This window comes from Rosa chinensis, chromosome 5 (genome assembly GCF_002994745.2).
Source record: "Rosa chinensis cultivar Old Blush chromosome 5, RchiOBHm-V2, whole genome shotgun sequence".
Lineage (NCBI taxonomy): Eukaryota > Viridiplantae > Streptophyta > Magnoliopsida > Rosales > Rosaceae > Rosa > Rosa chinensis.
Genome location: NC_037092.1, coordinates 32860993 through 32875781, shown reverse-complemented (window position 1 = coordinate 32875781; position 14789 = coordinate 32860993). Strand labels below are relative to the sequence as shown.

General features: G+C 39.8%; 1 protein-coding gene across 1 annotated transcript; it reads right to left on the bottom strand.

Annotated features, from left to right (window-relative positions):
* Positions 1 to 6: 6 nt before the first annotated feature.
* Positions 7 to 4358, bottom strand: LOC112165371 (microtubule-associated protein TORTIFOLIA1). The gene is made up of 6 exons (XM_024301860.2): positions 3399 to 4358; positions 3047 to 3238; positions 2536 to 2635; positions 1736 to 2442; positions 768 to 1643; positions 7 to 428 (listed from the first exon to the last, which is right to left on the bottom strand). Exons 1-6 carry the CDS (start codon positions 4119 to 4121, stop codon positions 231 to 233), a joined length of 2796 nt encoding a protein of 931 aa, XP_024157628.1. The 5' UTR covers positions 4122 to 4358; the 3' UTR covers positions 7 to 230.
* Positions 4359 to 14789: the final 10431 nt, after the last annotated feature.

Below are 14789 nucleotides of genomic sequence, written 5' to 3'. Positions count from 1 at the left end.
ACATTTAAGGATTGGAAGGCTCCCATCTTGCACGTCTATTCCAACTTGAATCAGAAACCAAGTGGCTACAATGATGATCCATTAAAATCAATTTCCAACTAGTATTTCTGTTTCAATGCCCTTTAGCCAGTTTCAACCCGTCAACTATTGGGGATATAGTTATACATGCCAAACCACCCGCTCAAAATGCTAATTCAAATTTAAATACAAATTGGCAGTCCAACTGGTAATTATTTGGCATGTTGTTGCAGATTGATTCCCCAGGTGGATGCCAACTGCAGCAATAGTTGATCAGGCATTGCACCCTCCCAGTCCTCAGGTGGATCCATTGCTACAGAAGCTTCATGCAAATTCAGTACTATCTCCTTCCTTACTTCATTTGGAATGCCGAGGACATCAGGTCCATTTTCCAGCACTATTTCAACCAACTGCAAAATGTAACCGGGACTAATTGTAAAAATCAAATGGACTTGAGGCAACTCTACAGCCAAACAGCAAAAGAAATAAATTTGAGAAAAAGAGAGATATTATCCATGCTAATAAGGAAGAAGAGTGGCATATCCCATTCTATACAGCAGAAAAATGCATAGGTTTTTCAATCCCTCTTAGCACTGTATGACAGGATTGGTTGACATCCAACATCTCATCGTGAATTTGAATAAAAGTGCACTTATCATCTACAGTATGTATGGCCTATACTCTTAACATCCTTAAAGACGTATGTTTGCTTAGCTAGTATAAAAACACGATTAAGAAGACTCAGATACCTGCTGAATCCAAGACAGGCAGACGTCAAACAAGTTTTGCTCTGGTAAAAACTGTCCAACCGCATGCAAGACCTCGGTTGCTGTTTCATTTGAAAGTTGGTCAATCACAGGACCTGATCTATCCATTAGTTTTACAAGCAAGTGATCATCTCCTGTAGACAATACTTCTGCATAGGCTGTATCCATATCACCCACTTGAAAAGCATCCATTGCATTAGTCCAAGAAGTCCAGATTGGATCCCGATCTTGGCCAACACTATCATCTCCCAAAGCCTCTGCAGTCAATTCAGGCATAGCTACTCTTGCTGTTCTTGATGGTCCATTATCCTCTCCAGCCACACGAATTGCTTCCAAGGTAGCTTCATCTTTCGATGCTTGCCAAACACTTCTTGCAGAAGGCCCCTCACCAAACCTGAGAAGTCCACTCCCTTTCTCCCATGCCCGCCTGCTGCCACCATGATCACTTCCATTTTCCGACTTGGGTGACCTACCATCCATGGGACCACCACCAACAGCCTTCCTCTGCCCATTTCTAGAACCACCATATGTAGAAAAATCCCACACCTCGGACATGTCAGATCTCCAAGAAGGGCCCCTTCCCCTCATGTCCGAAACAATTCCATCAGTTTGAGAATATCTTTCCCCAAACGGAATTCGTCCATCACCACCTCTTCCAAATTTGGCACTCGCATAGTCAGGGAAACCATTATACTTGCCTAGTTGTCGATTAGATCCCTCAAATCCCATCGCAAAATTACCACCTCTCCTACCTGAAGATATTGATAAATCCCGTGCCATGTCTTCCACAATTCTCTCAAGGCCCCTTACCCTGTTCTCCAAAGTTACCATGGTGTCATGAGACCCACCCATGAAATCCTGCAATTTAAGAAAGGTAGATGATACTTATGAAAAGATGCATTGTACGAGATCCTTAATGCAGAAAATATATATATTAATTATTACAGTACCTGCAGCATGCTCATCAAATGAGCTTGTTGTCTCTCCAGCTGTAACAACTGCCTTTGGATAGCCAACCAATTTCCTTTGCTATTGGCGAAGGATCCGTCAGATTGACCATCAGTTTTAGAGAACCCTGCACGACTGCTGGATGACTCCCTTTGATTAATATCAGTCCTATCATCAACATCCACTGCTCTCATTCTCGAGTCTTTTCCGTTCATTCTTTCTTCTGGCCATTTATCCCGTGCCAAGTCATCATGATCTCTTTGTTTAGAATACAGACCAGCAATTCCTCTCTCAATATTACGGTATTTACTATTGAAAGATCCACGAAAATCTTCTGAATGGCTGCTTCCAATGTTGTTTGACCTTTCCTTTGAGTCCATAGCATTTGACTCGGTTTCTACCTCATTACTTGAGTTTGAAGTATTGAGATGTCTACGAGGAACAGCTACCTCTACAGGCAACTCGCCAGAACCCCTTTCAAGTTTCTGGAAGAATTCTGGGTTTAGCTCTTTGTCAGTCAAGACAGGCGGTTTCTTCTTCAGAAGTCCAACAGCTTTATCTGGAATAGTACTACCTTTGGCTTTAGAAGCAGAATCTGAAGTAGGGGAAGAACCATTAGATGCAACCTTTGCTGCTTGTTCTGTTTTCTCACTAGGCTTTGAAACTTTTGGCTCATTCCTTTCTGAAACCTCAGCTGATTCAGGATTTCCTTTATTTAAAAATATTGTTACAACACAGAGACAACAGATCAAAATATGAATGTGCACGTTAAAGAAGAAAAAAAATCTATTGAGGTGCTTACCATGAGATGGGGCTTTCTGCTCTTTTGGAGAGTCATCTCCCCCCGCAATCTTTTTCCAAAACTGCAACGCTTCTGTCATGCTATCTCTGACGGGTTTTATCTTTAAAACACATGAAACTTAAGTTTTAAACACTAGGCAAAGAGAAAAATAACGAGACCATCCTATTTTTACAACATATTTTTGCATATCAATACTGCCAGATTTCAGCGATAATATTTGAAGATGAATTGGCAGACTAATGTGTCTGATGAAAACCCTATCCAATATCCAGAGGATAAATAGCAACTAAATCCAACAATTTACTTGATAAGAGAGTTCTTCCCTTCACATTCTCACATACCACCCACTCCCCCTCTCCATACACCAAAACCAATTCAAATCAGCAAAATTAAATATTTTTTTTTTTTTAAAAAAACATGAAATCTCATATACGTAATTCTTCATTGATGCAAAAAAAAAAAAAAAAAGGGAAATCAATGTAATTGAAAGATTATGTAACAAAAAAACCACCTTGTCAAACCGGCAAGACTCAAGCACAGTGACCGTGGAAGCAGCTCTATCTGTGATCAAGTTACTCGAATGCAATGCTAGTGCAATGAGCACATCAGCTGCTGCTTTACGCGTTGCCCAGTCTGGACTCCCAAGACAGTCATGAACAGTTGGCAGCAAATTATCCAAGCTTTGCGGTGCTACCGCTCCAACCTGCAAGCAGATCAGCATAACTCTCATCTGAAACCACCCTCTTTCTACTAAAATTTCCCAGCTTACACTAAACACAACTAATTCACAACAATGTACATAACTACATCAACTCCAACACGACAACATTATTCAAATCAAGAGTTCAAGCTTATAACCGAACCTGAGACAAGCTCGAAACCACGGGCAACAGCGAAGCCTTAGCCAGGAAGTTAGGATTGTTAAGCAGCTTACAGATCCTGGGACAGAGCTTCTGAAAAGCAGGGACAGGAGGGTCCGAAGCCGAGTCCACAATCTTAGCCATACACACGGCCGCACCGGATTGCACCCCTTTGTTCTGCTCCCCCATGGCCTCAAACAACGGCTTCACAAACAAACCCACCACCGCCGACCCAACATTGTTGTCGCCGCTCTCGCCCTTCAAGTACTGCGCCGCCAGCGCCCCAATGGCGTCGCGACACGCGTCCCTGACGCCGGAGTCGGCGTCCTTGAGGCGTTTGACGATGTGGGAGATGATCTTTGTGAGGTGGGTGGACGTGAAATCGGGGTGGGAGGAGGAGAGCAATGCGAGGAGGCGCAGAGACTCTTTCTTGACGGCGGGCTTGGGGTCGGCGGAGGCGTCGTAGAGGCAGTTGAGGAGCACCGGGAGGCCGTCGGCGGCGAGGGTCTGGATGATTTTCTCGAGATCTTCGACGGCGATTTGGTAGGTGTCGCGGTCGGAGAGTTTGGAGAGGGAGGTGAGGATCCTCTGCTTGAGTTCCACCATGGCGAGGTGGGAGGAGAGAGAAGAAGAAGAAGACCTTGAAGATGGGGTGAGCTGGTTTTGTGGGGGTGTGGAGTTTGGGGGTTTTGTGGGTTTTGAGATTCTGGGTCCTGCGAAACTCATTGTGGGTTTTTTTTTTTTTTGAAATGGGGGGAAATGGAGGGTGGGAAGGGATCTGTGTGATTAGGGGATATTTTGAGCTCTCTGCTGGTGCAGCAGAGCAGAGGGAGAAAGGTGGGCAGGACCCAGGTGGGAGGGTGGAGTGGGTGGGAAGGCTAGTGAAATGAAAGCAAAATCAAACCTGCAGAAATTGAAAACAGGAGAGATCTGAGGGAGTGAGGGAAGCCAACAAAAAAGTGTAGAAACTACCAAATTGGTTTTGCTTGTGATACCCTGGTTTGATTGGAAATTAGGTTTTTTTTTTTTTTTTTTTTTTTTGAAGAATACAATTAGGTTTTAACAAGCAATTTTGTATTTTTATATTTTGTTTGTTGTGGGAGGAACATCATGCAGAATGAAGGCGTAAAAGAAAATTCAGTTTCGCCAAGATAATAGAATAATCGTTGGGGGCTAAGTGCTAATAATGACTTTGATATTTTACTTGCCCAAAAGGAAAATTCTAGTTATTAACTTCGATTTTTTAAAGCTAAAGTGAGGCATTGGCTAATGGCTATTGATTTTAAAAAATTCGAATTCAATCTTATTCAAGATTAATGCAAGAAAGGGACATGTTGTTCGGCTGGAATTAATTTTGATACTTTAGGTTGTGGAATTCAGCTCTTTTAATGGCGTCGCTTTGGACATAAATCATCACTATTTAATTTGTATGAAAGAGAATTTTATGCATGAAATTGTAAAATAGTAGAAAGCTAAACATTTTTATCTAATTATAAGTCATATTGTGACACTTCTATAATGTCATGCTCATTTTCAAGTTCTAGGTATAACTGGCCATCTTATAAACTAAGAGAAGCACATATGCTGAAAAAAAAAAAAAAAAAAAACTTGCTTACCAATTGACATGTCAAAGCATGAAATTACAATACGGGAACAAAATGCATATTCAAGAAAACTTTCATAAGACCTCCTGGTAGACAAATAGGCTTAGAGAACCAGAAAAAAAAAAAAAAAAACTTCCTTTCTTCCTCGTTGGGTTGAAGCTAGTTGCGTCATTCGGGAAAAATGAACTTTGGTAGCTTAACCTCTTCTGCTGGTTTCTTCTTATTCCATTCGAAATCTCGGTTTTTTTTTATTGTCATGTTGGAGCTTTCTTTTTGCTACCATGAGAATGAGACTTAACCCACCTTGCGTTTCACGGGAACCTTGGTGTAGTCACCCTAGAACAGTGAAGTTTTATCTAAGCTTGGGTTAATTAATTGTAACCACGTTCTCAGTGTATAATGGTATGTATTTGAATTTTGAATATTGTTCGTGGCCAAACGTGGGTATCATGCAGGTTTGAACCGATGAACCACCAAATTGATATATTTAGGATTTGTTTGGAGGGGTCAATCATCATATATAATATCTTATGGAGTTGTGGAAACGTAGCAATCATAATTAGAATTAAAGGTAGTACGAGGGCCACACCATGAGTGATGAATATGGTGACGCTGAAATTTGAAAACTAAGCATAGGTGAGTATTTGTTATTTATTACTGGGATTTTGCCTTGGAGGGAAAAGTTTGATGTTGGAAGTTGAAATAAATGATGAAATCCAAAGTCAGTGCTGTTGTTCTTCGGTGTTGAAAGTCAATTTTCTTTTGAAAATGTGAACAAAGCATATTTGAAAAAATAAAAAATATAATTTACAATATATTTTATTTCAAATAATAGAGTAATTGTACGATAAACTTAATTGAACAATAAACTCCTTTTTCAAGAAATTAAAAATAAAGTATGAAATAATTTCAATGTGGTTTTAAGATGACAAGTCGAGCCGAATAATAAAAAGTAGAAAGTTCTCATGAATTGAGGGGTCATATATAGTCATGCTAATGATATTTTAAAAATTTACAGTGTTTGCTCTCTCTCTCTCTCTCTGTGACAAAATCCATGTGAGCCCCGGAAAAATTCAAAGGTTTAGTGAGATCATTTAAGGAATTAAACTTTCGATCTCGATGGTTATTTTAAATACTCGGGAGTATTATTCAAATTTTTTGCAAAGTAAAATCTGTAATTTTGGGACTCATTAATAAAGTACACGATACGACGAGTTCGTGAGAATTTTCGGAGAATTTTTCGGATACCCGAGCTAATTTGTACGGATTTTGGAAGTTTTGGGCTTAAAGAAATTATTAAGGAAAATAGATATTGTCTAAGTGATGAACATATTTAGTTTTGAACAATTTTTAGGTTCACCCCTAGGGTGAATGAGTAAATTCACCATCTCTTACGATTAACGCATAATAACTTTATAATTTTCTAATCCAACCATTCATGCTGTATAACGTAATATAAAGATTAGCTCTGTAAAAAATCAATCAAATTGAAGACCTTTTAGTTATTCATTTGTATGAAATACATGGACGGTTTATCATAGTAGTAGTAAGTGTTGTTAGAACCATCCATTTGTTTGATTTGATTAGATAATTAAACGATTTCCGATTCGATTGATTTTTTTATAGAGATGATCTTTACAGGATAATTTAAGATATAGACCGTTGAATTATAAATTTATTAAGTAAAACTATGTTAATCGACAACAGAAGTGAATATGGCCATTCACCCCTAGGGGTGAATTTAAGAATTGTTCTTTAGTTTTTAAGCAATATAATGAGAGATACACGAAAGTCTACTGAATTATATAAGGGATAATTCTCAAACTGATTATTGAGAGAACGTTATGATTTAAGGTGGTGCCTAGTTAAGTCAAACACATTAAAAAAAACCCTAAGCGCCGCTCTCTGACTGCGACGCCCTAAGCGCCACCGCACCGGGCCACTATGCTGCAAGGTTTCCTTGTTTGGAATTGTCGAGGGATAGTAAACCTCGAGATGCAAAGAGCTTTGATTGATTTGGTTCAAGCCAAGCGACCTTTCCTCATTTTCTTGGCGGAAACCCTAACTACGGAAAAACTGATTAACTCCCTTACGTCCCGTCTGGGCTTTGCTGACAATATTTGCTTCCAAAAGACGCCGGATTCACAAGGGCTTGCAGTGTTGTGGAGTCATGAACTCCATGTTGCTCTACGTACAAAATCTCTGCATCATATTGATGTGGAAGTCAGAGAGAAAGATAAAGATGAAGTGTGGCGGTTCACCGGTCTGTATGGTTATGCTGCAAGGGAAGATAGTTACCAAACATGGTCCCTAATCAATGCTCTAGCTGCTAAGATGTGTTCCCTACCTTGGCTCATGGCAGGGGATTTCAATGAGCTCATGGTCCGAGCGGACAAGTCCGGAGGTCCTCCTCGTACGCTTGCTCCAATGGCTCTCTTTCGACAGACTATGGAGGCGGCAGGTCTTAGTGACATGGGATTCTATGGCTATTGTTTTACATGGTCTAACAGATTTACAAAAGAGCGTTTGGATCGAGGCTTCATGTCTGCATCTTGGAATACTTTATTCCCATTAAGCAGGAACAATTATGTTGCCCCCTTCTGACTCTTATCATAATCCTTTATTGATTGAAGCTAGGGCTGTGAGAGATCCGATCTGTAAGCGTACTCGTAGGTTTCACTTTAAGGAGATATGGCATGGCAATCAGCAGTGTTTGTCAATTATTCAACAGAATTGGTCTACTTCACTCACTGGAAACATGTTGCACCAATTGGGGATCAAACTACACTTTACGGGGTAGCAACTTTTGCATTGGCATGCCACTGATTTCCAACGACAAAAACTTGAGCTTCGTGAGGTTCAAAGTAAATTGTTGGATATTATGAAACAACTATATTCAGTTGAATAGTATGAGGAACAACGAAAGCTCCATATCAAACAGAGTTAGTTGCTCTCTCAAGAAGAAAAGTATTGGAGACAAAGATCACGTGCTGTTTGGGTAAAGGATGGGGATAAGAATTCTGCATACTTTCATCATTAAGCCTCTAGCAGAACGAGTAGGAACACCATCAGGGGGTTGCTGAATGATGATGGAGTGTGGACTAATGAACCGCAAGAGATAAAGCAACTGCTCCTCAACTTTTATAATATGACTTTCACCTCTGAGGGCGTGGATGAGTCTGCAATTTTTGAAATCTTCTGAGCTACTCCTATGAAGGTCACTTCGACTATGAATGACGACCTAACTGTGCCATACTTGGATGAAGAAATAAAAGCTGCTTTATTCCAAATGCATCCATCTAAGAGCCCGGGTCCTGATGGTATGTCTCCTTTCTTCTTCCAAAAGTATTGGCATATTGTTGGTTTAGATGTTTGCATTGCTATACGTAACTTCTTGCAGTTTGGAGAAATTTGGAAGGAATCCAATTTCACTTATATCTGCCTGATTCCGAAAATTTAAAACCCTACTGTGTCATCCCACTTTCGCCCTATAGCATTGTGCAATGTGATTTACAAAATTAGTTCCAAAGTCATTGCGAACAGGTTGAAGAAATGGCTTCCAGACATCATCTCTCCACTCCAAAGTGCCTATGTGCCTGGCAAATTCATCTCGGATAATACCCTGGTTGCAACTGAGGCAGCTCACTTTATGCATAAGCTCACAACACAAGAAGAAGGCTTTTTCTCTCTAAAGCTGGATATTAGTAAGGCCTATGATCGTCTGGAATGGCCTTTTTTGCAATCTATGTTGGTGAAACTGGGTTTCTCTGCCCAATGGATCTCTATGGTAATGAGTTGTGTGACTTCTGTTAGTTATGCCATTCTTGTACAGGGTGAGCCATCTAAGACTATATATCCTACTAGGGGTATCAGACAGGGTGATCCACTATCTCCCTACTTATTTATTTATGTGCTGAAGGTTTATCAGCCTTGATATCTCAGGCTGTTGACTCAGGAGCTATTAAGGGCCTCAAGATGTGTCCCCAAGCTCCCACCTTACATCATCTTTTCTTTGCAGATGATAGTCTCTTATTTGGAGCAGCTACTTTGGAGGAATGTCACACTTTTAGACACATTTTGAACACTTATGAGAGAGCTTCTGGTCAGAAAATAAATTTCCAGAAGAGTAGCGTGGTCTTTAGCAGGAACGTGCAAGCACATATTCAGCTCAACTTGCTGCGGTGTTAGAGGTCAAGTGTGAAAAGGAACATGTCAGGTACTTGGGTCTCCTATTGAGAGTTGGAAAATCCAAAACTCAAATTTTCCAGTACATTAAAGAAAAATTGTCAAAGAAGCTTGTAAGTTGGAAAGCTAAGATACTCAGTTGTGCAGGCAAGGAAATATTGATAAAAGCAGTTGCTCAAACTATGCCTTTATATGCAATGAACTGTTATTTGTTGCCAAAGGGTTTGTGTGATGATATTCATCAGTTGTGTGCTTCTTTCTTTTGGGGAGATACAGAGGACAAAAAGAAGATTCATTGGAGAAGTTGGGAACTTTTATGTCTGACAAAGCATGAGGGAGGTATGGGTTTCAAAAACATATATGCTTATAACCTTGCCATGTTAGCCAAGCAAGGATGGAGACTTGTAACAAATCCATCTTCACTCATTGCCAGATTGTACAATGCTAGGTATTTTCCACATTGTGATTTTTGGCAAGCAGAGTTGGGTGCCATCATTTTCTTGGAGAAGTATTCTTCCAGGCAGACCTATACTTAGGGCTGATACTAGATGGCAGATTGGTGATGGTACGAGAATTAACATTTGGAGTGAGTAGTGGATACCAAACTGCCCAAAATTCCTTGTTCAAAGACCTAGCAACTCTTCGGTTGAGCTTGTATCTGATTTTATAGATGCATCTACTAGGTAATGGATTCCAGCCCTTATATATGATGTCTTTCCTCCATCAGTTGCAACTAAAATTCTTAGTATCCCACTGGGACAACGTAGTACACTTGACAAGTACTATTGGCATCCAAATAGGAAGGGATGGTATACGGTTAAAAGTGCCTACTGAATAGCTCGGCCACATGTCCTAGGAAATGCACTAGCCTCGTCATCTCAGGGAGATCCATTCCAAGAGCTGTGGAAAAAACTTTGGAAGGCAAAAGTGCCTGGCAAAGTTCATATATGTGTATGGAGGGCGTGCTGCAATCTTCTACCCACTAGGGAAAGACTTACTACCAAAGGGTATGAGGGTGAACTTTCTTGTCTCTTATGTCACCATGCAGTTGGAGACTCAGCCCATCTCTTCTGTAAATGTCCAACAAAGGTTATCCTTCCACCGCCTTATATTCAACTCTGGAGTTGAGGCTTCAAATGCATATGCATTCACAGTTGCTCATGGTGAAACTGATTCTCAACTTGTAGAAAAGTTTCCAAATCAATTATTGTTGATAACTGCGTTTCAAAAAAAATTGTTGTTGAAAACTGTGGAGCCAAGTGTTGAACTCTATTTGAATCGGAGCTCAAAAGATTTGCTCGAGTTCATACGCACCCAATTTGATGGATATTTGTCAACAGAGATGACACAAATGACCGGAGCACTCGGCCTTTGAGCTAGCTAGAGCATTTTTTTTTTTTTATAGGATTAGGCCTTTAATTGTTAGAGGTAGTTTTGTATTTATTTTTATTAATTGTTTTATTATGTTGGGCCATTTTTGTCCCAAGCAGTAACATTTTCATTTTACCTCTAAAGTACGTTGTTATTTAATATTTGAGAGTTATTAAAGAAAAGATTTGATGATTTTCTCTATTAAGCTGTTTCTCTATCTTTAAAAAAAAAAAAATTAAATAGAGGTAGTTCCTTTGCGACAATTTGATTTGGGGTGACTAGCACCCAACCACAATGTCAAAAGAAAATGGGTCATCGCAATCGGGAACCCATCGCTCTATTTTATTTTATTAATAAAAACCAAAACCTCAGTAAAATACTCAAAGTGAGCACTAAGCTAAAATAGTTACAAACTGATGAATAGACCATGCAACAACCACATATGGAACACATATATAGTGCATCAACTACCATACAGTAGAAACCACCATAACTCAAGCCACCTTTAATTTCAAGCATATCAGAATTAGCTAATACGGAATCGAAATTCTATAAATCTTGCAGATTGTGAACAAAGGCAGTCGAAGCACAACAAGAGCAAGAGTCCCACCAATAATACCCCTCATGATCCACTCCATAGTTAGCTAAACAGTCAGCCACTTGATTTTCTCCTCGAGCTTAACCAAAACTCCTCATGTTCTTTTTGTTTAGATACATTGGAGTTGAGGTTGAATTATATGCAGCACTCTTTGATCTCCTTCTGATAATCAGATATTAGCTTCCTCAAGCTATGACGTACTGCAGTAACTTAGGGTTTGGATGAAGTATGATATAGGATCAGGGTTAACGCTTTAATGGTATAAATGAAGTATCACATGCATGGAAGTCTTCTTTCTTTTTTTTTTTCCTTCCTTTCTTTCTTCTTTATTTCTTCCTGATGAACCTCGACGAAACGAGGATAATTTATTGAATAAAAAAATAAATACAGAGAGGGGAAATTATACCAAACCTCTCGACAACATGATCAACATCAACAGAAACATAAATTAGGAAGATCCATTCGGTCCCGATTACAAAAACTATGAATGATAGGCGGAGCCAAATCCCACCAAACTAAATCTGAGGAAGTAGTTCCAAAATTTGCTAGTGCGTCTGCTACTTGATTCCCTTCACAAAATATATGAGTAGAACGAAATTGCATTTGAGCAATACGATGCAAACAATTACCCCATTCCACATGAAGTTGCCAAGGTACAAGATGAGAAGATTGAAGAAAATTGAGAACAAGTGTAGAGTCCACTTCCAACCATATGAATTTCCAATATCGGACCCATGCTAATTCTATTGTTTTAATAATTGCCATGACCTCCGCTGCAGCAGAACTAGGCATATCCAAATTGGAGCAAAAAACACCCAAACAACACCTTTATAGTCCCAAAACAAGCCACCATAACCTGCTTTCCCCAAGTCACTTTTCCATGCTCCATCTGTCTTTGTCTTGATCCAATCAAATAGCGGAGAATGCCAATTAACTTCAATGATGCGAGGTGTCTTCAATCCGCTGCCTACAAGGGGCATTAAACCTCTTCAAAATACATAGGTGATGAGTGTTACGAGTGGTATTATGCATGTAACCTGCAGTGGCAATTTGACCAGTGACATGCATGAAAGTCTTTTTTTATTGTTATTGTTATTTTTCTTATCGAGCATGTGTAGTTTTATGGCGCAGAAGTACGTACACCCATTGTTTTTTTTTTTTTTTGAAATGGGGCAAGTGCGGCTGCCCTCAAGCCTTAATTAATGAAATTGCAGAATACAAGGGGGGACGTAGAGCCTGAACCCCAGATTACAATAAGCATAAAGAGAACATCCTGAAATAATACCAAGTCTCTCTACAAAATCTATGTACTCTGACAAGCACCAATTAGCAAAGAGTGCACGAAGACTCTCCATAAAATGTTTTTTTTTTTTTTTTAAATAGGAAAACATAGGAAATCACATGGAGCGATCTCAACCATCCAATTCTCCACCGCTTAATCTTAACCGTCCAAATTCAAATAAGGGCAGCCTATAAATAAGCCTTCGATCTGATCAACGACTCAGAAACCTCCAGAAGTAGGGGTCGTCATGGGCCGGGTTAGGACCGGCCCTACCCTAAATTTTAGGGCTTAGGGTTGGGTCGGGCCGGGCCTAGTCAAAGTCAACAAAATTTAGGGCCGGGTAGGGTCGGGCCGGGGCTTAAATATGCTAACCCTTACCCGCCGGAAAAGCCCGAGTCATTAGGGCTGAAAGGGCATGGTCGGGCCGGCCTTCCAAATAGGGCCAAATAGAGCCGAAATGGGCCTAAAAGGGCTTTAATTTGTTTAACAAAAAGAAATACATTATTCTTTTTTCCTCAAAATGTGGCTCCATGGTCATATAGGCAATATAAGAGTCAATGTTTTTGTTGATCATATTTAATATATATATATATATATATATTGAAATTAACTTATAAGTTATAACATTTATAAATATTAGTTAATGTGGTTATATTTAATTAACTACATCTCTAAATCTCTCAAAATTAATTGTTATTTAACAAAGGAAACAAGAATTAAAGAAAATTAAGCTTAGGAAATCAATTACCAAAAAAGAGATAAGTTGTATGTTATAGGAAAAAGAAAAATTTTATTAAAAAAATAGAAAATTATTAGGGCTTAAATGGGCGGGCCTAGAGGGCAGGGCCGGGCTTCATTTGCATGGCCCTCACCCTATTTGAGAAAGGGTCGGGCCGGCCCACCCTAATGTAAGGGCCGGGTCGGGCTTCGGCCCTACTGGCTAGGCGGGTTTAGGGCCGAAGGGCCAAATGATGACCCCTATCCAGAAGGATTCAGAGCCTTCGAGACCCAATCGACTACCCATTGACCCAAACGTGCAACCCGATTGGAAATCTCGTTTCCGGCAACTATACGATGGCGGACTACTGGCGTTAGGTTTGTCTCGATGACGCCGACGTGCCACTAGTCACAAATCGTCCATACATGGGTCGTGGAGAGAGATTCTAAGCTCGAAAGGTTTGAACTTTCCGGTAATCTTTATGCAATTTCCAGCGATCTTCGGGGATGTATGAGGTTGGAAAACTAACCCTCTCTTCACGTTCTACGTGCTGGTATAACTGGTTCTCGAATTCGATTAAGTTTTGATAAATTTGTGTTTGGGTGATTTCGGGTATGGACGGAACCGACGTCCACGACGGCGTTTCCAGGCTTCTGGGTTCATTTATGAAGTCGTGGAACACTTATTGATTGAATTGACCAAAGTGGTGAGCTCGGGTACCGAACTGAATAATGGGCACTGCTCGACGATCACAGAGCATAGTGGCTGCAAGTTATGCTTGTTCAAGATCTCTATTAGCTCAGATTGAGTTGAAGAAGCTGTAGACTCAGTTGGGTTTTGACAAGCATCAAAGGTAAGTAAAATTTGAGGTTCTGGGTGGAATTGTTCTTTGATTTACTTCTGTCCTAGAGTTTGTTTGACTTAGAGTTGAATGGGATATGAATTGAATGTGAATTTGGTTTTCGGTGATGAGCAGGTTAATTCTGTGTGAGATTGTGAATGGAAAAAGAGATAGGTTCTTATATGTTTTTGCGTATGCTGATAGTGAATTGGATGTGTTAAAAGTGAATGTGAAGAGAATGGTTGTAAACATGTAGTATTGGTTTAAACTAAGTATCGGGTGTCCATAGTCAATTCAATCGAATTACTATGTGGTGTAATATTGAAGAATTAGACATAAATGATAAAAGGCATGGAAATTGGTAAAGTAAATTGTTCAGTAATTGGGGTAATTATCGAACTTGTCGCGATTGGTCAAACATTGGTCGATGTTGGTCAACTTTGGTCAAATCAGGAAAAGTTAGTCGGATGATTAGATAGTTGTTGAGACTTTAAAGAATGGTTTAACAAAATATAAACGATAATAATGTTGGAATTTAGGACTCCAGTTACCTGAGGAGCGGAAGGTTCGTGAATCTCGGACAACGTGAAGTCAATGACTTTTGGAATCCAGATAGGGGATTCAGGGCCTTTTTCCGTTAGTAGTTTTCTTGTTTTAATTCAAGTGATGCATGTTAAATTGCATGGTGTGGTTATGTTTAAATGCAATGCATACTAACCATTTTGTAAAAGATATCATTGATGGTTTAAGAGCGAAGGGTGGCCCTGACTTCCTTGGATTTGATCCCCAAATCCT